The sequence below is a fragment of the Ixodes scapularis genome, unplaced genomic scaffold (genome assembly GCF_016920785.2).
Source record: "Ixodes scapularis isolate PalLabHiFi unplaced genomic scaffold, ASM1692078v2 PGA_scaffold1__304_contigs__length_218370807, whole genome shotgun sequence".
NCBI lineage: Eukaryota > Metazoa > Arthropoda > Arachnida > Ixodida > Ixodidae > Ixodes > Ixodes scapularis.
The window spans coordinates 75,604,441-75,628,827 of NW_024609846.1; the positions used below are offsets into that span (position 1 = coordinate 75,604,441).

A 24,387-nucleotide genomic window follows, 5' to 3' on the forward strand; every position below is an offset into this window, starting at 1 on the left:
GGACTTGAGAAAAGAGGAGACAGCCATGTCCGCAGAAAAGCAGCTTGTACCCCCACATACTGATCAACAACCACGCACGCGTTGCCGGGAGAGAACTTCCAAGCAGCCACCAAGACAGCCGACGACAGCCTCTACGACAGGTTTCAGCAAATGTCCGGCAGAAAGTTCTGGCCAGCCAAATGTCGCAGCCGAACAGGCCAAACACTCAGTTCCACGCACCAGTACGGACTTGAGAAAAGAGGAGACAGCCATGTCCGCAGAAAAGCAGCTTGTACCCCCACACACTGATCAACAACCACGCACGCGTTGCCGGGAGAGAACTTCCAAGCAGCCACCAAGACAGCCGACGACAGCCTCTACGACAGGTTTCAGCAAATGTCCGGCAGAGAGTTCTGGCCAGCCGAAAACAACAAACGAGGGAAAGATAAGGAGTTACTGCATATGGAGGAGTGGAAAGGCAACATGGCCGGACTTGGAGGGCAAAAGAAGACACTGTTGGGACCCATGAACATCTGAGATCTGCAATCTCTTGACTGTAGTGTCCTGGCCATCGGTTCTAAAAATGTCTAGGGCAGATGATTTCATCGGAACATCGAAAAAGTTCCTAGCATTTGTTAATGAAGCGACTTCGCACGTGCTTTGAGACACCTCTAAAACGATGACTGGGGATTTCCTGATCAGGTAGCAGTCTCCTTTGTTGATGGTGTGGGTGACTCGTTTTGCAACAGAGAAGCATGTTGCTCCCGCATGTTCAGAAAGCCTGCGGCTAACTTGCGCCAAAGGGTTGCTATGTGTTCGCAGCAGGGGCTTGAGTTTTCCGAGAAAACTCTCGAAAGGGAATGCACTAAATGCGTCAAGCGGTCCGTGGACAAGGCACTCCTCGGCAAGGTGGCTCAATGTGTGTACATTGTAGGTTAAAAACCGTGCTCCGTAAAGTCCTACGGTGCCATACTCCTGCACAAAAAAACGAAGCAGGTCTCTGGCATAGGCGTTATGCTCAACGTGGTGAGCTGGTGATGCAAGAATTCTTATGGCCACATGCAAAAAGAGAAAATGTTCGTACTGGTGATCTGGAAGCAGGCCCCTCAGAACAACAGGTCCAACATACAAGAGGAAGGTCCGGAATTCTGTTGCCTTCCACCGGTCGACCTCGTCCACACCTCTGGGCTTCCGTTGGAAGTGTCGGGGGAATACTTTGGCACACGACTTTAGTCTTCTGTTGAGTTTTTCTTTCTGCGTGGTCCTCAACGATCCACGCCCCCTAACCCACGTTTGAAGCAGGCGGCGCATCACACCTAGACACACTAGATGCATGTAGTCTAGGGGGAAAAGTGAAATTATATCATTTTTCAGCAGAGTGAACGGCGAGTCACCCACGTGGTGCAATGGGTCCTCTTGGTCACGAAATGACTTGTCAGTTCGTTTTGGTGCTTCAAGTTCCGGGAATGTCATCCTTCCCTCAATGTGCCGACCCTTCTGGCAGCACCTCTCACAGCCATGATACCCAGTATGGCCCTTGACCTTCTTAACAAAGCTCCTTGCAGGAGCATCGCATATGACGGCTGTTAAATGGACGGTTAGGCACGAACCTTTGTAAACGAAGCCGTTGGCTGTCATCTCTTGAATTTCCTTCAAGAAGGGGTCAAGAAAACTTGAGAGGTCTGGAGGCTTGCCGCTGTCGCAAAACATACTGACAACAAAAGGGGTGCTTTCACCACAGTTTGTCAGGCGACAAAGGATTGGCCAAAAGCCAATGTTTGAACTCTTATAAAGAGGGAGCCCATCAATGTTTGCTTGGAGGAGAAGCTCCTGTGGCACTGTTTTCCCTTGCAGGGCTTGCTCGATACCTTTCTTCAGCCCAAAATGAATAAAAGTTCCATCCTGCTCCAGCGGGGCCTTCCTCTCGGTGCCGAGAATAGTTCGGGCATCTTTAGGGACGTCGTGGCCGAGTCTCCTTAACGCAGCAGCGGTCTCATTCACTGCTTCATGTGTGAAGTTGAAACGACGCGCTAAGATAGCCAGTTCCTCCGTGGCCGTGCGCGGACAGTCTTCCGAGGTAGCTCCGCTGACCTCGAAACTTGCGTTGCATGGCTCGTCTTCAGATGCAAGCGCGTCTGCTGGGTCGCAGCCTGTCGCAGGGTCAGCTCCACTTCCGTCAGTTGTGCTGCTTCCACAAGAGCCGGGGCAAGGTTCGTCATCGCTTGAAGCGCTGCTTGTTGCGTCCCTTGAAGAGTCGCTTGAAGCGGCGTCGGCGGTGGATTTTCCGGCGGCGGCCGTAGCGTTTGCGGCCGCAATCCTACTTGCGATTTCATCAAATTCCTTTCGCAATGTTCGTGGCTTTTTCCACCTCGAACTCATGCTGATCAGCTTGGTGAGGGGAACAAACGAGTCAAGTAAATAAAAAGAAAAGCGGTCGCCCGTAAAATAAAAGGAGCGCAGGGCCTGCGTGGGCCTGCGGAAAAGACGAAGGGTCGGGGGCGCGGGAAGGCACCTGAAGGAAAGAGTTCAGAACATACAGTACTCGAGAGGCTAGGCCGCGAGCGGCTGACAACGAGGCATTGTAGTGAGCCACTGATCAGTGTAGTGAGCATCTGATCACGTATAGGTGCCTCCAACCGAGTAAAGCCAAGACAGAGCCACCACCAGCCACGAGTAGCCTGTGCCGCTGTAGCAGCTGTGCCGCTTATGCCCTTCTTGAGATTCCTCCTGAACGGTGACATCTGGGCACAACAGCTACAGAATTTTTCGTCGTTTTCCTATAGTAAAATTAAAGCTTCTGTCTTGCACATAATTTTACAAGAGCATGAGCAACTCAATGTCGAGCAAGCGGTGCTGCTCTATCGGGTGCTTACAGCGTCTACGTTAAAGAAGTGGTTTATTAAATCGGTCGTAATTCCATCGCTACGCAGCAGGGTCCTTCAACCCTGACTTTGGGCCTTGGGGTGGGTGGCCGTCCTGGCTACGCGGTCGCTCCAGTGCGAGCTTCCTACCTTCGATAGCAATCGGGCGTTTCGCGAGCCTCGAGCGTGAAAGAACTCCCTGCCGGTGTAGAAGTTGCTAGCGGGAGCACATGAAAATCACTTTTTTTTTTTTTTATTTATATTGTCTCACTTTCGTTAGAGGACGTGAGAATGAACCCCAAGTTGGAGCCACACGCTCGAGCCACCAGCTTTATCAGTATTGTACCGAGGTTGTACCTATGGCTGTACTATCAGTGAGTGGGGCACAAGCGAACGTGAGCACTTCGCTTGAAAAGATGCACCGATGACATGATTGTTTGCTTTATCACGTAAGCCAAAGGACCGTGTTTTTCAGCCCAGGTAAATAAACTATAAATCACAGAAAGCTCAAACTCCACGAGAATGTACGCTAGCGGTTGGGATATAACGCGGAAGTTTGACAACATAACATTGCTTGGATCGGGTCACATAAGCCTATTATGTGGGCGCCAGCTGTGGCATCTATTTCCAGCGGGGGGAAAAAAAAACTTCTCACCAAGAACGAAAACAATATTCTCTTTCATTGACAAGTTTTTTTGTTTTTGTTTTTTTTTTTTTCTTTGATATGAGTCCCAAAATCGTCCGCAATGTCAAATTCTGTTTTTACGATATTAGGCTTAGGTGGACGTGTCGGCTCGTAGAGAAATTCATTTTCTCTGTCATTTTTTTTATTCAGATATCGTAACGTTTTCAAACTTCCGCGTTCTATCCCAACCGCTTGCATCACATTCTCGTGAAGTTTGAGCTTTTCGCGGTGAATATTTAATTTATCCAGGCCGAAAAACACTGTTCTTGTTTCTCGGGTGCTCCCTTACAAGTTCCAAAAACAGTGGCCTGTGACCACTCCTGGCAAAACCTCAAAACAGTGAGCTTTTTTTTTTGCCTCAATAAAAACACAATAACAATAGACTATAGCACGTTCGTAGTCAAAAATGCTCCCAGCCGTCTTAAAACCCGAGACCGTGAGCTTTGTGAACTTAGTGAACCACCAAACTCCACATAAGGCTATTTGTCTCTCGTTACAAAAGCCTGAGTTTGTCATATGGGTGAGGCTTGAGCGCAGGATCCCTGGGCTTTGTTTAAGCAGAATGGCTGCCATGTGCTAAAGTGTGCTAACCTATGACAATACAATCCGCTGGGTACCTCAGCAGTTCTAATTTCAGCTGTGATACATCTTCGGTTTCTCTCAATAAAATGGCATCAAAGCAGTGCCATTGAGCATAGAAGATCTCGAATCCCAGACAGGAACTCACCGGACAATTAAGCTCACCGGATAGACGCTCCCCCCACCTCTTCCCACTTTGTAGATCGAACGCTGCAGAGGAGGCGACCTCCCCTCCACCATTCGCTCCACTAAAGAGGAAAGGGGTGGGAGGAGCTTCCGCTTCGTTCTTGACCTGTCACCGGCTATAGGCTCATCACTCCAACATTGTTGTAGTTCTTTCGATGAATATTTTTTACATGAACGGGCCGCTTCAACAAGTTTCCCGTTCGATTAATTCGCCTAGTGCGAACTGTCTTATTCGACGAATTGTCCGTCTACCAGTTGTCTGTCGGCGAATGGGCTTTTGACGAATGGTCCTAGACCCTGCCTCTTATGGGCTTTTGACAAATGGTCCTAGACCCTGCCTCTTATGCCTAGTTTTGACAGTCATGTTCAGTGCTATTGAAATGACTGCAATGGTAGAGGCGTTGGTTCGCCGTTGAGAATAAAGTAGCTTCGTGAAGTAATCACGAGTCATATGGTTGTCCAGGTTGCCTCAATCGACGTTCGCTGCGCTATGCCCGCAACCGACGCAAATGTCTGAACTAGTAGCAAGACCTGCATTCACCAGTGAAATGTGCAAAACAATATTTTTGTTTCACGCCCCTCGATGTGTTCGCGTTTGAATTTGATCAATTCAAACGTTGCGTTGTGCTTGTTAACAACAGGGGTGGATCCAGAACTCCCTTTTTGGGGGGGGGGGGGGGGGGCAAAAAATTTGTAAGGATACTATTCTCCCATTCTTTCGTCTGCGCACCGGGGGGGTTCAACTAGGTAAAATTGCCTTCCTAGATGAGGGGAAAGGGGAGGGGGGAGTAGACTGTCTGGGGGGTGGCCGGCCCCGTCGCCCCCCCCCCCCCCCCCTGGGTCCGCCCCTGGTTAACGCGGCCACCAGATGCTAGGCAGCTCGCACGGTGCGAGCGGTGCGAGAAAACAATGCTCGCCCACTAATCAACGACACCTAATATTTTTTTGTTTTTTGCCAGATGGCGCGAGTTATCGCCCAACGCAATTTACGATTGTTTCCCTACATCCCTAGGTCCCTTTTCTCCCTCGGTTTCCGTGATTCTACAAGTCTGTCCCCGTGCCTCCCGAGTCTTCTTCCGAGCACGACGTACCGCACCGAGCAGCGCATTTTCTTTGTTTAATATTATTTAGATTTCGTAGATTACGTTAGTTTTTATATAGATTATTTCGTTTTGTGTAATTGTATTCTTCATCTGTGTCCCCGTGTTTCCTTCCGAGCACGAGGTTCCGTATTGAGCGACTTTTCTTTGGTTCGTATTATTTAAGTTTCGTAAATTTAGGTCTCCTTTCGGGCCCGAGGTTTTGCACTGAGCAGCTTTTCTTTGTTTTGTATTTAGATTTCGTAGATTTAGGTTTTTTTTTTTAGTACTATCGACTATCGTTTTTGTAACGATTATTTCGTGTTGTGTCCCCGTGTCTTCTGAGCACGAGGTTCCGTAGTGAGCAGGTTTTTATTTTTGTATTTAGATTTCTTAGATTTAGGGATTTATTTTTTGAGTACTTTCGTTTTTCGTATCGAATATTTCGAGCGGTGTAATTGTCTTTTTGCTGCAACGACGCAACAAGCTCAACGTCGACGATGTCCTGGCAGCCCGGGTAAGTGACCCCTTTATTACTTGACTTTCGAGCACGGCTGAAGTTTTAATGCGGAACTATGCGATTGGGCGTACTGACAGAGCAGAGAGCACAAGAGTTTGTCGAAGTGTGATTGAGACGGCGCAGTGTGTGCGTCACCGCGTTCCGTGCATCTTCGTCTCTTGAGCGCACAACGATGTTGCTGCTCGAGCGACGCTCGTTGAGAAGCTCGCGCGCTCAGTTATCCCGCTATTACTCGTGAAGTACCGTACGCTCGAGCTCCGCTTTGCTAGGGGGAGCTCGTGCCGTCATTTTGAAGCATGGGTTGGGCACGCTATCTCTGGGCACGCTACCTGAAAGCGTACGGTCTACCAAAACACCCTAAAGCCTGGTTCAGACAGTTGCGTTTGACTGCGTTTGACTGCGTTGCGGCAGCGAGAAACCAGGACATCCCTGCTGCTTATATCGCGTGCTAAGATAATTCCTTGAATTGGAATCCACGCTTCATACGAAGCACAGATGTGCCGGTGACTCGCTTTCCGTTCTCGACGCAACGCAGTCAAACGCACTCAAACGCAAGTGTCTGAACCGCCCTTAAGGCCCGCTTCACCGCTCATTCACACTGAAAGCGGATCCGCGTTCGCAAAGCGGTTGCGAACGCGGTTGTATAAAGATGCAGTACAATTGCACGCGCACTCAATGACATCAAGTGCGCGTGCTATTTCGCCCAGTGCGCGTGCAATTTCGCCCAGCAACTTTACGTCGCAACACCAGCAGCACGGACCTCCCGCATTCGCACGCAGCAGCCGAATTGCTACGACTTGCCATCATCATCAGGAAATTTTATTTTCCTTGCACTATTTAGACGCACAGTTACATGCTAAAAACATGTTTTTATATCTTTAAATTGCGTTAAAAATACAAACTCATCTTTCTGAAACAGTTCATTTCCAAAAGCGATTAATTTCAAACCAGAACCAAGTCTTCAGTTATCATAAAAAAAAAAAAAGCAAATTGGGTTACGGGGATATTTATTCACCGCATTCGGTGGGAGTTAGTACCACGAGGGCGCCACAGTATTTGGTGCCCCAGTAGACTTCCGGTAGTGTATTTATTTCTTCAGTAACACACAGCGATCGGAAAATAAGATTTTCCTTCGGAGAGGTACCTGTAATAGGTTTGTAAGAACCTACGCGCTTTGTAGAACGTAGTACAAATAACAAAAGGATGTGTGGCAAGAGGAAAAGAAGAGGAAAACCGGAAGCGCGCAGGGGTCCGCCGATAGTGGGCGGCAGCGAGCTTGTTTGCAAACAAACATTGGTGAATACAGCCTGTAGTTGGTCAGCAATTTAAAGTTGCGACAAGTCACTTGCTGTAGATGAGCAATTTAGCCAGTGCTGTACACCGCTAGCGTGGGGTCTTTAACGTGCACCACGCAGTAGTGATACACGACCGCACGCTGGTACGATGCTCATCGAAATGGGCAGGGGTGGGGCTCGAACCCAGGATCCCTGGATTCTGCAGCGTGAGCTTTCGCTCCACGCGCGTCGAGCTGGGTGTGCGCTTTAGCCCACTCGTTACAGGGGCCGAACCCGATTTCAGCAATTCGTGTCGATCTAGGGAAAGCTATGAAACAACCCGCCAGCAACCCCGAAAGTGCTTGAAAAGTTGCCCCGTCTGAAGCGGGCTGAATGGGTAGTATCCGTACAGTTGTCAGCCTAAATAAATATTAAGAATAAGTTTTGCATGCTCCGAAGTGGTAAGTTAGCGCGAAGATGTGACTCTTTAATGCCCTACTTGGTCGCACTGTTCAGTGCTTGGTGCTCTGATCAGTGCTGATCAGTACACTTATCACCAGTAGACAATGCTTGGTCGCTGCAGCATGAGTGCGGCCACCGAAAGCTTTGTATTTGCCATCTTGTGCCCACAGGAAGTCAGCCTTTTGAGCATTAGGCTAGATGGCATCCGTGCTGGAAAACACATTCTTGTTTGCCATCATTCGACAAAAAATTTTCTAAAACCCTGTGGTTACTATGTTATCTTCAAGAGCATGTGGACAGTTTTACGAAAGTGCAGCATTGCAGGAAAAAGGCAGAACTCGTCAAATGCAAGTCTCATGACATGATCAGAGGACATGCCTTGGCACGCCGAAATGCTGCGTCCTTGCCTTCGCACGCTTGGACACTGATAAAAAGTAGACGTCGTGTGAATGTGTTAACCATTCGGGAAGGTTTTGAAGGTGTGTCGCTTTTTACATGTCTTTGTTGCATACATATCACTCGCAGATCTCTGGATAGTCCAGCAGTTCTGTTTGGTTGCACTATGAGTGGTTGCTATCATGCGCTATCGGCAGTGTTTAAAATGTACTCGTATGGATCCGAATTACTCATGTCACCTGAAAACAGAGCAGCACAGTTATGTATGGGTTACAAATCACATTGACGCTTTTGAGCTATGCTATCAGGGGTGTCGGAAGTGGGAGATGGGGGAATCGAGAAAGATAAATTTCTATTCCCTTCCACATATTTGGTTGCTAGAAATGTCCCGGAGGCAAAGAACGATCTTCTCCGCCGCTGTGTTCTGTCGGCACAAAATCAACTAATTGCTGGCCCACGAGTGCTGCAAGTTACAAATACAGTCTTCAGAGTAAAGTAAAACGCTGCTTCAGAGGCACATAAATCTTCATACACGACAGACCTTCAGCATCATCTACACGATTTCAATGCTTGTTCAGTATGCCCAAGTGTGCAAGGGTGGAGATGCAGCACTTCAGCATTCCAAGGCATGTTCTTTGATCCCGCCGCAAGACATGCATTCAATGAGTTGTGACTTTTTTATGCCGTGCTATGTTTTCATAAAGATTTCTATGTGTTCTCAAAGGCACCTATAACCAAGTACACAAGGAAAAAAAAAAAAAAAAATTCAGCGAATGATTGCTATTAAGTTGAAAACGTGTCTTTTAGCACACTGCCGCCCAGCCTCTTAAAGGGATACTACAACGAAATTTCGGCGCTTATTTCTTGGTCTATTCGTGTTCAAGGGAGCAGTATCACATCAGACGCACCAATCTCTTGTTGAAAAAGACACAAAAGGAATTTGAAAACGAGTTAAACGATTAGCAAAGAGCACCCGGTGGCTGCTGCTAACGCCTCCCCGAGAATATATTTTGTGTGTCCCAAAATGCCGCTATTGTTCCTCTACAAGATTATAGAAGATTAACCCGTCACTCAAAATTCGTATAAAAGCAGCCGCCTCCGTGGCTGGAACGTCTAGGACATCTTCTCGATGTCAGCCTTGACGCAGCTTTGCTCATCTCGAGACAAACTACGTCACGATTGCGGCGGAGGCCATGTGCTCTCCGCTGGCTGCTCTCCGAGCACTTGCCAGAGTGGGCCGTTTATAACGAAAAACACAGCCATCAGGCTCAAAATACAGACGTTTTATTGTCATTTACGGATATTGTGGATCATATTCAGCCTATTTGTGAACACGACGGGTATATTTCAAATTTCGTTGAAGTATCCCTTTAAAACGCTTTAACTGGTCAACATCCCGTTGGTACATGATGGCCGTCTGGTGGCTGCATTCGCGGAGTGGAGAAACGTGATCTAACAATTGTCATAGAGATCAGTAAATTAATGCATTTTTTTTTAAATATCAAATAGCAAACTTAATTTAATCGTAAGTTACAACAAAAATATGAAACTCTTCTCTTTTTTTGGGTCAGTATGCACACCTTTTTGTGTGAATTTAGGAAAAAAACAAAAACATTTGTGACATTTCATTTAACAGGCATAGGTAAGAAAAGAAATCTGATTTTTCTCTCATTTTTTTCCCCAATAAAATGCTCTGATTGCCGGCCCTCAGGAACTCTATCTCATTCTTAGTCGCTTTGTTAAACCCAAGGTACATTGTGCAGTATTTAAAAATAAATAGTGTGGCACACCACGAACTCGGTGTGCCACTTACACGGGCTTGCACTTGAGCCCGTGCATTGCGAGCGCTTGCCCGTGATCATAGGTCAGTCATGCTCAAACCTTTGACGGAGTCGGACGTCTTTCATTATTGGCGGGTCTGCTGGGCCGCAGAAACCGTCCATCTTCAGTTCCACGCGAGTGAGCCCTCATCAACTTATTCCGTGTCCTCTTAGGCCCATCCTCCCTTTCTCAGCAGCACGGCCCTAATCTTGAATTATTACCCACTGCTAATCAGCTGTGGCTTTGCCTTGCAGTAACGAAAATGTTATATTCATTACAGAAAGGAAAACCGCCCTTTTTGTGCGGTTGAGTTTGTCGGGGATGACAGCGTGGCCGCTGTTCCGACGGCCTGGCTCGATGCTGACAAGACGATGTGTTCTTGGCCAAAAAACGTTCCACCGGCATCAGTGATAAAACTGGCCCAGTCTCAGGCCCCACCTGGGAATGAAGAGGAGTGGCCCCTCCACCCTGTGCGGGTGTTCTCCTATTGCAGTAAGTGGTGTTTGTATGATATCCTCGTGGCTTCAAGTTGTGAAATCTTTGCACATACCTAGGGGCATTAGTCATTGATATGATCATGTAGTATATCTAAAGGTAAACAATGTTTAGATTTGGACTGAGAGTGTAGTTTGCACATACAGGGATGCCTCGTTAATATGGACACCTCCGTTCCTTCCTAAGATTGTCCATAATGTAAGCTGGCCACATTAATAAGACAAAGGTTTATCTAGTATTTACCCGATTCGATCCCGAAAACTTTGTCTATATATATACACAAATTCAGCTCTGTTATGTCATGGTGCGGTGGTGGTGCGTCAGGCACACTTCCGGTCTGGGGCTGTGGGTGGAAGTCACCATGCGGGGCGTGCATGCCTGTGTTGTTTTAGAAGAAACCAGGCAAAAACTTGCCTTCTCGTCAAAATGCAGCAACTGAGGCTGTACCAAAACAGTTGCGAAAGGTTTGAAGATCAGTATTCATGAGTTTTCTGCCTGCTTGGTTCATCCAAAAACATGGACAGGGCTAGTGAAAAGGAAAACCAGATGGCATTGGACCACGATTGCTTGTACAGAAAGCACTTTGAGTTGAATTCGCGGATACTTATGGCCATCGAATTCATTTGTTTTGTTCCAACATGAATGTGAAAAAAACGGCCAAGTTGTTTGGACCACCCGCGGACTATGTTTAGTGTGTCTTCAAGTTCGGACGGCTGCCTGATTGTTCAAACCGTTGTCTGCTCTTCCAAACGTTCCTGCTCGTTCAAACGACAGCGGCCCGTAGCGAAAACATTGACCTGGTAATTGCAATATGGAGTACGCGCAGGCCTTCAAAAGACCTTTAATTTTGAAGGTTGGTCAAGGTAAGCAGGCTCAGTGTAAACAGTAGATACAAGATGTTGATAATTGTTACTAGTTGCCATCACCGACTTGTTATGTCTCATTCACTTGGACTGATTCTGCTTGCAATTTTTCGTATCAACGTCAACCATCTCCGCTACAGTTCATGCTTTTGCAGCTGGAGCGACATAATGACTGAAAATAGCAAGCAGAATCTCATCCTGCGAATCAGGCTTTAGCGTCCATTCTGCGGCGTCTACGCGGAATGAATCGCCACATGCAGTGAAACAAGCCTAGTTAATTTTGCTTAGGCTGCTAAAGTAGTCTGACTCTGCCAGGAGGACATAGAAGCAAAAATTGCAACATAGAAAAGAGCATGGGGACACACATCGACGCCAAAAACGTAGCATTCCAATGGTTTGTTGACAGACGACGGCAAGCTTGTATTGATCATATCATGTCGTATTGCACCTGAGACTGCGGTGGAAGAAATCGGAAGAACTTTCAGTAGAAGGAACAGACACAGAGAACGTCTCAATCAGAGAGAACGTCTCAAACAGACACAGAGAACGTTCCTTCTACTGAAAGTTCTTCCGATTTCTTCCACCGCAGTCTCAGGTGCAATACGACATGATTAGCTACCACCAGCTCACGTGCTCTCTCACCGTCTTTTCACTAATTGATCATATGACTGCTTTGAGTAATTTTCACTAATTGATCATATGACTGCTGATTCCAGTCTACGTCCGGCAGTAAGACCAGGGACTACGTCCCTGGTCTTACTGCCGGACGTAGACTGGAATCCTCGTCCAGCACCAGAGCCTTCACAGCCCGACAAACCCGCAGACACGATCAAAGATGACGTCTCAGACAGGTCAGACAACCAGAGAGCCATTCGGGAGTGACCAAGAATCCCCCATTTATTGGTGCAACCATAAATATAGACAGATGAAACAAATCATATGACTTGTGATAACAGAAAGGAAAGAGTAGCTCGGAGCATTATCACAATGACATGAAAGATGCAGCACTTGATCTGTTTCAGTGCTCGATCTCACTGTGATGACTGCGAAATGCTAGTGCAGGTGCTTTGATTATTTTAGATGGTGTTGAGCTAGCCCATCGAACCTGACAGCAGCATCAGAAACTTGACTGGTAATGAAATGCGAGCTCTCTGGGAGTATGATTGCAATTGAAATTTCATAGTCAAAAATATGTATCATGTGGCGATAGAGCAGAGCTTTTACGTGCACGTTTACCCTCACAGTTGCCATAGCACTGTCAGCAGCCAGTGTAGGAAACGAGCGTGAGCCTGGAGTATCTCTGTTCTTCAAAAAGCCGTAGTCTTGCACTGCACACGCACGAAAGGGAGCGTAGCACTTGCTAGGTTGCCATGTCTGTATTGAGTGACACACGTTTACATGTTCCGGCTTATAGGTCTTATGAAAACCCGTTAACACACAGATGCATTTGACTAGGACCGACTGAGACAAGACTGATTTTTTAAGCTTCTTGCGAAGGCCTATGACCAGCAGTCCAGCAATGGCAGCCGGTCGTAGGCAGTCGCAAGAGGCTAAAAGCTGATCGTGTCTCATTCATTCGTAGTCAAATGCAAGTGCGTGAATGGGGCTTTACATACAATGGACAGATTTGAAGCTCGCAAGCAGCAGCTAAAGTTGCTTCGGCTGCTCCTAGTGCACGCCATTTCAAAGTTGCACTCGCCCTACAAATGAAAGTGTCACCTTATGCGGCGAAAACCTGAGTGAGAGGAGAAGACGAGGTTGGATGGGGATGTCAAAACGCTGAACTCTGGTTGGAATGATTGATGCGTAGGTCTAAAGCTAGCTATCTTTGTCTCAACTGCACTTGTCGAACACATCAGAATGGGAATGCCAGCGTCCGGCATTGGGCTTTCAAATTCAAACACGTTTGATGAGTGCAGTGGAGATAAAAACAGCTAGCTTTATTTCTACCACTAATCATTCCAACCAGAGTTCAGTGTTCCGACGTCCCTGTGAGCTCTCGTCTTATTCTCTCAGTCATTTTCTCAACACATAAACCCCAATACACTACTAAGTGCTTCAGTCATGGGTGTTTATTCTCTCGGCATTGCTGCTTTTTGAGCCAAAGTTAATTTTGCTCTGTGTAGATGTTTGTGGAATCGCGACAACTGATTGTGCAGCTGCAGATGCTTTGCATTTCTTCTGACCATGACTGCATATGGGGCCTTTGCATTAAATTTCAGAATGATGCAAGCAACAGTGCGCTTCTCATGCTAGCAGCAGACACCACACTGTGCTGTACATAAAAAAACAAGTATTTGAAGCCTTTACAAATGCTGATCTTGAAAGAGTGCTGCTATCAGGCATTGCCCCCAAATGCCGGTTTCCCGGCAGAACACTACAATAATATATCCTTTTGGTATTGTAAGCTGTGAAAGGAACCATATCTAGAAAATTGTAAATTGGTTTTAGTGATTTTTTGCTCTGTTATGGGTTGGCATTGCAGTATTGTAAACCAGGTTTTGCACGAGCTAAATAATTAGTGGGTCTGTATCAATTTGCTTTCTCTTAAAGAAACATACAAGAAGGCCAAAAGGAAGGCCACCGAGGGGCTGGAGAACTCGTGCTTGGAAAGCACAGATGTCGGGGAGCCCGATGATGGAGGTATGTTGATCATAGCAATTTAACATTTTCAGCAGAAGAAATGGTTCTTTGTGTAACCTAATTTTATTCTGATAATATGTCTGTTCTAGCCACTGGGAGAGACAACACGGCCGACGCTCCTGTGCGTCTCTCAGTGCCCATTCCACGTGAGTTAGCCTACAGTAAAGAAAAATATATTTCATCTTTTTTTTACCTTGCGAGAGACACTGACAATGTATTTACACTTGACATTGATTTTGCAGCTACTGGCCTGGGAGGTGCCTGTGCAAGGGGTAAGTGTCCTTGCTTTATTTCCACATGTTTTACACATGAGAATCTACACGTTATTCATGAAGGTTCAAACCTATCTAGAACTGTAAAAAGTGATTCCTCCATTTGACTTTAGAAAACAGTTAATTTGAATTGGGATTTTAAGATTTTGTTATTTGAAAGATGCTCGTGGATACAAAATTCCTCTTTTATGTGAATATAAGCAAACAATAATTTATGAAATTAAAGAGAGTTTGTTTTAAAATCACGCCTAAACCTTTCTGATGTTCCATTTTGGCAGTATGGCAGCAAGAAAAAAAAGGGGGGGGGGTTCATGCCTTTTGCATGCATTGCATTCTAAACGAGTAGATAAAAGTTGTCTAAGATTTTAGAAAGAAAAGGGGCACTCTGGCCAAGCCATAATTGCCCATGTGGAAAGTAAATTGTGATACTTTTCTCCAGCCCCTCCCAAGCGCAGGGCCCCAGACCCTCCATCCAGTAAGGGGTGGTCCAAAGAAAGTCGGGCTCCTACATCTCGTAAGTTTCACAGTCGGCTCTTTCCAATGATTCACAGATAATCTAGACTGACATAGGAAAGTTGTATATTTAACCCGCTTGTTTGTATTTCTAGAGATATCACATACAAGGTTATCAGCTATTTTTTAAATGTTCAACAAACTGTGGCTAGCATTAATCTGCTTCGCTCACTGATCTCTACGATAATTGCTGGATTGCGCTTCCCCGCTATTCGAATGCGGCCACCGGTTGGCCATCGTGCCACAGGTAATCAACCTTTTGGAGCGCAGCGAGGCTGGGCGGTAGCGTGCTGAAGATATGTTTCTGCTCGTTCGTTATCATTTGCCGGAGAATTTTTTGAAAACCTGGTGTAACCGTTGACAATTACCTTTAAGAACGCGTGGAAAGTTTTACGAAAGTACAGCACTGCAGGAAAAAGGCACAACTCGCCAAGTGCAAGTCTTGTCGGTGTCGCAACGTGATCAAAGCTTCCTTGGCACGCCGAAGTGCTGCATCTCTGTGCCTTCGCATCCTTGGATACCGGTCAAGCTAACAGCTTGGTGCTACTCAAAGATCAGACTTCACCGCCAGGCAAGGCGGTTTATAGAGCACAGCGCAGGCCTAATCATAAGATCCAGTAACATTCATACTGTAATTTTCATGGGTCAGTAAAGAGTCTAACCCGGAAAATTTTTTTATGTGCTTCATTATATAACAAGCATAAAGTGTTGCGTTCATTGGAACTGCTGAATGCCTCAAATAGCACACTTTATTTTGTTTATAAAAATAATTGCATATATACTTACTGCAAACTGCTCTATCGTAACCTCATGCGATTACTCATGAATTCCACCACCTCGGTAAGTGCCCACAAGAAAGCCTCCCTTCAACCACCGCTGCCGCCCCCCCTCGTCCGTCGCCACTGCATCAGACTTATCTGGACCACGAACGCCGCAATTTACAAATGCCGCCGAGACCGGTTATAACGAAGTCAACGGGAATCGAAAATCACTTCGCTGTATCCGCTATTTCGTTATAACTGACTTTGGTTAACGAAGTGTGAAAGGGAATGGGAAATCGAGATTGCTTTGATGTAGCCGCTATTTTGTTATAACCGGTCTCGACACTACAGTCACCACAGTAAAGTAAAACGCTGCTCCAGAGGCACATAGATTTTCACGCACGTTGCACATGCAAAACACATCAACACGGCGTCGATTCTTGATCGCTATCCACGTGTGTGAAGGCACAGAGATGCAGCAGTTTGGCATACCAAGGAAATTTCTATCATGCCGCTAGACCGGCTAGACTTGCTTTCAAGGAGTTGTGCTTTTCTCCTCTGGTGCTGGACTTTTGTACAAATTTGCTCATGTTCTCGAAGGCCAACGAAGGTCACCATTTACGCCAGGTTTTAAACAACCTCTACGACAAATGACAATAAGTAAGCAGAAAACGTGTCTTCAGCACGCTGCCGCCCACCCTAGCTGCGCTCTGAAAGGTAGATTTTTTGTGGCAAGGTGACTGTGCGGTGGCCGCATTTGTGCTACAGCAACCAAGCGGGGATGCGCGATCCAGCAAATTGTCAGAGATCAGTGGCTTCACTCTTGAGCTGCTATACCTCTTTCACTCTGCATGTAAGGTTCTTGTAACAATTGTAACTGTTGGAATTAATGATTTGATGAGCATAAATGAGACAGCTGAGATGTTTCCCCTTGTCCACCGTCTGATACAGCCAGTGTTATTAGTTTAAAGGGATGGTGAACCGAAATTTGGATTTCAGAAAAAACAATGTAGGAAATGTAGGCGGGACGCTACAATCCCTACACCACTACTCGTAAGGCGATATCTCGAATGGATGGCCGCATTTTTGGAAAAAGAGGTCCAGATTGAACTAGGCCGACGAGGCGCGTGACATCACTATACCGAGTTTCCTCCTCTCTCCGCTTCGCTCCCTCAAGGCTGTGAGGCAGAGAAGACGCGAGGCCGTTCCCTCTCCTTCTCGGAGAAACATGGCGACATCATCTCTCTCAAATGCGCCTCCTTTTCTTGAAAAATTTGGTCATCCGTTCAAGATATCGCTGTATGAGTGGTGTTTTGGTGTTTGTAGCATCCCATTGCACACTTTTACCGCGTGTTTTGTGTAATCAAAATTTCGGTTCAGCATCCCTTTAAAGGGGTACTGCAGCAAAATGCCTAGTCTATTTTATGGTTTAAATACCAAGCACATTTTGGCCACACCACAAAGATGCCAATTTTTAGTTTCAATTGACGCCAAAAAACTTTTTAAAACGAAAAAAAAAATAAAAAAAAAATTTATTACCAGATTACACCTGGTGGATGCTTCCGAACGTTAAGTAAAACTTCACATAAAAGCAGTGCCACTCCCTAGAGGTATTGTGCTAAGCTCTGAGCGTGCATAGACTGTTAAACTTGGCGGAACTGAACTTCCCTTCTCTCCCTTGGCGGAACCGAACTTCCCTTCTCTCCCGTGCCTATTCAACTTCTGCGGGAAGCGGGCCTCTTGAACCGCCAGATTGTAACATGTTGACACTACCAAGTGGCACAGTTCACAACCACACCAGCCTCCTTGTAGCCTTGCCCGCGAAGTTAAACCTTACATCACGAGCGCGCTGTAGGTGCTGGTTTTCTCAAGAAGCATAGTGCTCTCCGACAGCTGCTCTCGATGGAATTGGCTGTTTGGAACGAAAAATATAACCATCTGTTAAAAATACTAATGTGTGATTGTCATTAGCTGACTTCAGTGATTACATTTAACTTCTTTCTTAACGTGGGAAGTATATTTTAATTTTCATTTCAGCATCCCTTTAAAAAAGGCTGTCTATACCGGCATTTGTGATGACACGTTTCACATGCACATTTTTTTGGCAGACTGCAGAAAATTTGCTGTCGCCTCCAATCTGCTGCCTCCGGTCATTCATAAAATTTTTTGCTTGCCTCGAAAACCGTTTATAAAAGAAGTCACCAAGCTTAAGCTTTGGACACCTTATGCTCATTTTGGAAGTGGAGCTGACAAACATACTTTGCCTCCCAAAAAGGTGTGCATTTGAAGCGTATCTGTCAGATTTCTTGACATTGACTGCCCTTGAGATGTTGGGCAGAGATGGACACTGGCTGTGCCAAAATGGCTGATATGTAGTTGCTGAAAAGTGTGAATGACTTGTGTGACGAGTTGTAAGTCCTTAATCTGAGACTAAAACATACTTTACCACAGCCCTGGCAGAGCGGCAAGCCCCCAGGAGGCGGAATTTGGAGGCAGCTGAGGCAGCTCAGGTGGTTGAGGCTACCATGTCCCGTAAGCATACCAGATGTTTCATTACGATCACTGCTTAATATTGACCTGACCAAGTTTAGAAGACTGGCACAATCACATCTGTACATTTCATTTTTCCAATGCCCTTAGTATGGCATTAAATGCCCATACTCTCGATATAGTTCGACCACCAAAACAAAACCTGCCCATCACTCGTAATGCTCTGTTTTACATTTCAAGAATGAGATGTTTGATTGCCTGTTAAGAACAACATGTTTGACATCTTTACATGAACCGGTCATTGCTGATATCTACATAATCTCACTTCAACATGAATTGCAAGTCCCCTTGCTTTAGAAATAGGCCTTGGCTGCATGAATCCTTGTGCAGCAGAAGCACCTTTGAAACCTTAACGTGAATGGCAAGCCTTCTTGCTTTAGAAAATGTGCCTTGGCTGTATGAATCCTCGTGCAGCAGGGGCACCTTTGAAACCTATCTGTTCATACTTCTAGCTTTGTATGAGACCAGTTCTGCCTTTTGAACATTGATGCTTGTCATGATGGCAGTTGCACTGTGGCACCGACAGGTGGCAGCGGTGGGGGTCTTGTTAAATAAACGTTTTGAGGCCCAAGTCAGGCACTCGGTGCTTACACCAAAACAGGAGTGTTGGACATGCCTCGACGTGGCCTTGCCATAAGTCTGCAGTTATGGCAATACTCCGTATACAAACGATCATACTCCAGAATCACAAATTGAAGACCTCTCATGCTCCTAAGCAAAAAATAAACAAAATCGTTATGAAAGTGCAAGTATTGCCAACCTGAGCAAAGTGTACTATCGGGGAAAAATGAAATGCGAACAGAGGAGCGCGTGGCTCGCGGTACAGGCTGCGCCGCCTGGAAGTGAGCCTCGGGGCGAGGGTGCGTGGCCTACTTCGATGTGTTCACGCCCCTCGATTGGCGCTCGCCCAGCTTCGGCAGTGCGCCTCTCAGTGCGCTGAAAGCCGTCACCGCTATCTTTGCCTGCTCGGCGAGTGCGGCGAGCTTCTTTCCACCGCTCGCGCTGAGCCAGCAAAGATAGCGGCGATAGCTTTCAGCGCACTAAGAGGCGCACTGCTGAAGCTTGAGGAGCACAGAGGGAGGGGCGTGAACACGTCGGAGTAGGCCACGCACCCTCGCTCCTAGGCTCACTTCCAGGCGGCGCAGCCTGTACCGCGAGCCACGCGCTCCTCTGTTCGCATTTCATTTTTCCCCGATAGTACATGAAAGCATCCTAGTTGCGACATGTCATTTCATCAACTCTGAGATAAAATAGTTTTCCATATGTCCAACGGTTGCGACCTCTTTATCAGTGGCATTGATATCAGTATCTTAAGGAACCCCAACGTCCGTCGGTATCAGTGCCTTGAGGGACCCCAAAGCAGACTTTGTACACATGATGCCAGCAATCGCTTACATCAGTAAAAAATGTCGGTGACTGTGCAAGTAAGCACACACATAGGGCAGCAGGTGGCACCATTTAGCCGGCAGTAGTGGTGGCGGAGAAAGACCTGCGACCTTAACCCCTCCGCCACTCTGGGCTAGGTGGGGCAACCTGGTGCCCATAGCTTGGGTTGATTTGCATGTTCAAGCTAGCTGTTTTATTTTAGAGCGCAGCTCTTAGGGGCCCGTTTCCAGCCTGAGCGGCGTCGCCGTTGGCGTCGCCGTCGCCGTCGCCGTCGCCGTCGGCGTCGGCGTAACCGCGCCCCTCCCTCTCCTCCTCCTCCCTCTCCTTCTCCCCCTCCTCCTCCCCTCCTCCTCCTCCCCCTTCTCCCCTCCCCTCCTCCTCCTCCCCCTCTTCCTCCTCCCCCTCCTCCCCCTCCTTCTCCACCTCCTCCCCTCATTGTCCGGCTTGAGCGGCAAGGAGGAAAGCAGTGCGAAGGTGGAGGAGGGGCGAGGAGAGACGAGGAGCCGGAGGCGAGGGGGGGAGGAGCTTGAAGGGCGAGGAGGTGGTAAAGGAGAGGGAGTGGGAGCGGGAGGCGAGGAGGACTAGCAGGCATGATCACGAGGGAGGAGGAGGAATATACCCTCCACTCCTCCTCCTCAAGAGCTGCGCTCCAATTCGGCGTTACAGGAAGTTGTAAACGGCTTTCACTTTTTTATTATCAGTGACAGCTGTTTTATTTTTATTATTCAAATATCTAAAAAAAAACTAGTGCCTGATTAAGAAAAGTGACTAATGTTTAGCTTGTTTTAAGAAGCTTACCTATTGTGTTGAAATCTTGTGGAGTGATGAGGCTGTTTCCTATGCTCTATTTCACCTTACACAAGACAGTAGTAGATGCTATAAACCATAATCACCAGTCCAGTGCCACAACGTATCATGAGGCTGCGCACCTTCAGTGACGCTGTGCCCCTTCCGAAAGTCTTGTGACGAGAGGTGAACTTAACATTTTGCCACCCTAGGCCTTCAACAGTGCTGCCCTCAAACCTCACCTCCCCCCCAAACCCTGCTTTCCATGGTCACTGGCCAAGGGGAGTGGTTGGGGGGGGGAGTAGCTAAATTTGGGGATATCATTTTCAAATATAGCTATACTCGTTTTCACCTTAAGAAAAAAATGAACTTTTGCACATTACTCATACGCTGCAAGTAGTAGTTCTCATACGATTTCGTTGTCAGAGGGGGCAGCAATGCTTTTGGCATTTGAAATGTGTACGGCTCCATAAGATAATATATATTTGATGTAAAATGTGCCTGCATGTATCTTAATTCTCTACATAAAGGGGGAAATTAGTAATGATCCGCTAGGAGCCGGACTTTTTTTTACTGTGGTCCTTGAGGTGATAACGGGTACAGATTTGGAGCTGGAATTTCTAAAGTAGCTAAATTTGAAGCTACAATCACGTCTATGATTTGTAGGTTTCTGGTCTCTCGAAAGGTGGAACAAAATATAATTTATTGCTTGGACGTAAACAATATGTGCGATGAAAGATCCACTGGCAGGACGGCCTACATTTGCTGCCATCAATTGCATAAGGCTTAAAAATATTTTTTTGAGCTATAATTTTTTTTATCATTGTTTTTTTCTTTTTAGTCTTAGGTGAAGTGTTGTTTTCAGCACGTTTCCTTCGTAGATCTCTGACCACAAGAATTTTCTTTGCCTCTATTTTAGCCTTCCAGTCGGAGCTACTGAAGGTGGTGCTGGATGTGCGGCACGAGGTGCACCTTCTCCGCCAGGACACGGCGCAGGTCCTGGCAAACCAGGAACAGCTGGCAGTGCGCATTGCTCAGCTTGAGCGTGCGAACTGCCCGCCTGATGCCCCAGTGCCGCCAGCGGTTTTTATTTTACCGCTGGCGACAATGGAAGATTTTGAGGCAGCAGAGAGGCGCCTCATCAACCCCCCTGATCAGGCTGTCCTGGTGAATATCAAACTTTTTTTCACTATATGTTAGTGCCTTGTGGCTCAACCGGTTTGAGAAATGGAGCGACGGCATATGTTCAACTGCTTCGTATCTAAACTTTACCAAAATGTTAGCTTAACCATTATCTCTATTTAGTCACAGACAGCCACTTATTAAGGCAGCATTACGATTGAAGATATGGCCTTATTGTTTTCACACCTCTACATACTTTTGAGTCAAGAACAGGGGCATATAGAATGATTAAGGGCAATCAGTGCTCGCTGGAAAGTATAAAATGAAGGGAAGAAGGCAACAAGAACATCAAGAACAGCAGGGGCCAATTACCTGATCTATTAATTACTTTCAGTAAAAGTCTGGATCGATCTTCAGTATGATGATAATGCAATAATTGCAGAGGTGGAAGCTAGCTGGACAATAACAGTAGTAACTCTGGAGAAAAGGTATGGCGACAAAAGACAAACACAAATCTCCAAATGCAGCTAGGTGTGTTTCGAGATATGTGTTTGTCCTTTTTTTTCCCTTGCTCCCCTTCTTCAGGGTTTATTTTCATTAGATCTTCCGTACTCTCTTTTATATAATAGTGTAGTAAATACTGTCAACAGAGTTAATGCAATTTCACATTACCTTTTCACTTAGGTGAGATGGATGCCATACCATAGTCAGTTTTCATCTTACTCATATTAAATGAACTGTGATTCTTAAAGTGCAATATTTTTTTCTTTTATTCGTGTAGAAGGAGCAGCTCTCCGGCCTGGGTGGCAACACTATCGCGGAGGCTGTGCGGCGCACCCTGGAGCGGCTCCTGCGGAAGCAGGTGCAGATGCACTTCAGCATCTGCGGCCGCAGGGGCAACAAGCGGCCGTTCAGGGGCACGCAGCTCTGTGCCGTGGCCGTTGGTAAGGTGTTTTCATTCCACACCTTCATTGCTAATTAAAAATGATGGGAACTTTTTTCTTTTAATTTGTCAGCTGCCAAGAATCTGAAGAATTACTGGATCAGTTTTAAGCAAAATTTGTGGTTTGTAAACGTGCGCGTAAAGTGGCAAGAGTATTTTCATATAATTCCTGAATAAGTGTTTATAAAGCAAGCACTTTCTTTATCATCATGGTTAGTCATTTCCCCTGATTTTCTAATCAAGTCGAGGCTTTTCCCTTCTGGCTAGTGATCTTAGGCGGTGAGCTGATGTTTCAAGTAATGCACCATGTTAGTGGTATTGCTATGGAATCTGGATTATGAAAAACTTAATCTCTCAGGGACTCTAAACAAATTGCACTGAGTTGAAAATTATACTTAAGATTGAAAGAATAACACGCAAAGGACAAACACAGGACAATTACGAAAGAACGTGGTTGTCCTGTGCTTGTCCTCCACATTTTATTTTATTCTTTCAATTTTAAGTATTGTTTGTATATACGGTAGAGCCTCATTCATACATTCCCAGTTAAAAATTATTTCGGCTGTTACAGTCGGGAACTGCAGTCCTGTCGAACTCTCATGGGGTTACCTGTTTTAATTGTTTCTTATGTTTGCCTTTTCAACTGTTACACCTCTTTTTCATTTTGCCTCTTCATCTCTTTGTCCAGCACGCATGCTCTCTTCTGTCATTCACAGCGGCTTAGGTCCCCTGGTCGCACAAATTTAATTTCACATGGAGCTCAGAGTTCATAATCATGCACTGCCGATGGTGCGCGTGCATGAAGCTTCATTGCTTTGCAGTGGCTGGTGAGAGCAGCGTCTGGGTTCTCTCAAACGGGGAATACATTAGCTTATTCTTAGGTTAGTTAGCAGATTAATATTGGTGTTGAAATAACACTCAGCACTGCTGTCAATGCCTAAAGCTGGCTCTGAATTGTGTGTGAGCAGGAAAAAGTGGGGTCATATGCAGTGATGCCATTATAGGGTTGCGTGGCCCGCCATGACACCCGCCCCCGAGCGCTGCACCTAAGGTGGTGCCCCCCCCCCCCCCCCCCACCTTTTCCACTTGCGAGTTGTGAATGCGAAAGCATGCAAGCCACTCGTCTCGTGCACTCCCCCCCTCCCCCACCCTTCCCTCTTGTGACACCACTGGTCATGTGCAAAGTCGGTGCTTTTCACTGAGTTGGTGCTGTGATGTATGTGTGAACAGGCCTTTGTAGACGAACACATTGCTTTGATGCCACGCCACCGCAGTGACGCTGTTGTCAAAATCGTGCGTGCACAAACGCCTCACCTCACAGGAAGCTCATTTCCGCGCATGCACAGTGCCTACATTTAATGTGGCCAAATGCAGGCTTGTTTAAAACAGTGCATTGGTCTATAGGTCGACCTTGTTTGGTTATGATTACAGATCAACTCCTACTGGTAAAGAACAGTTTCCAGCAAATGGTTAACCTGTTTAGAATAAATATGGTAATTCTTTCTCGGCAGCCCTAAACTCGACTTGGAATAAATTACTGCACGAGAGTTTCCCCCTGTTTCTATAGGCCCCTAATGCATTTTGTGACTTGCTTTGTGGCGTGCATAACATTCGCTTCTGCTGTTTTTTTGTTTTCTTTTTCTCCAGCTATAATCCGGAGCCGAGTGGGAGGCAGCGTGGTCGACGTGGAGCGTGCCATTGGCGACTACTTGTCTGGGGCCCCGGATCGCGAGGGAGGCAGGGCTGAGAGGATGGCCAAGAAGATTCAAGACGCGGCCATCCTCTCAGCCCAATTCGTCACTGTCCTGCCCAGCAGCCTGCCAGAGGGCGACTTTGACGTCAACGCTGACATCTTGGACATCTCACAGACGTGATGTCAAGAACAAAAACGAAAATTGAAAATATAGAAATAAAAGAAAAAACATTGTTCCGAGTCTTCTTTCTCGTGCATTCCATCCACAAACTTGTAGCAAAATTGAAATGGCAGACTTTAAATTGTTTTGTTCTGTTGCGATTTAGCAACTCATGAGGACATTGCGAAAAATCGAATTGAACTAGGTAATTGCAAATGGGTTTTGTCCACTATCATATTTCTTGATGCAAAGACTCATGTAATGCAAGCTTATCAAAGGGTACAAATTGGGCCTCCCAGGATGGTTGCAAGGTTTGCTCACAGCTAAGTGAAATGGGTCCTTGGCAATGGACCGTGTT

General features: G+C 46.4%; 2 protein-coding genes across 2 annotated transcripts; one reads left to right on the forward strand and one right to left on the reverse strand.

The window, feature by feature from the left end:
* Positions 1-334: 334 nt before the first annotated feature.
* LOC115318723 lies at positions 335-1,689 on the reverse strand. The gene is made up of 2 exons (XM_042290235.1): positions 1,590-1,689; positions 335-1,319 (listed from the first exon to the last, which is right to left on the reverse strand). The coding sequence occupies exons 1-2, from the start codon at positions 1,687-1,689 to the stop codon at positions 433-435; spliced, it is 987 nt and encodes a 328-aa protein (XP_042146169.1). The 3' UTR covers positions 335-432.
* Positions 1,690-5,360: 3,671 nt separating this feature from the next.
* LOC115318721 lies at positions 5,361-24,083 on the forward strand. Its single transcript, XM_040210586.1, has 10 exons — positions 5,361-5,886; positions 10,123-10,334; positions 13,754-13,843; positions 13,933-13,989; positions 14,086-14,115; positions 14,555-14,629; positions 17,841-17,921; positions 21,031-21,278; positions 22,015-22,177; positions 23,824-24,083. The coding sequence occupies exons 1-10, from the start codon at positions 5,870-5,872 to the stop codon at positions 24,048-24,050; spliced, it is 1,200 nt and encodes a 399-aa protein (XP_040066520.1). The 5' UTR covers positions 5,361-5,869; the 3' UTR covers positions 24,051-24,083.
* The last annotated feature ends 304 nt before the right edge of the window (positions 24,084-24,387 follow it).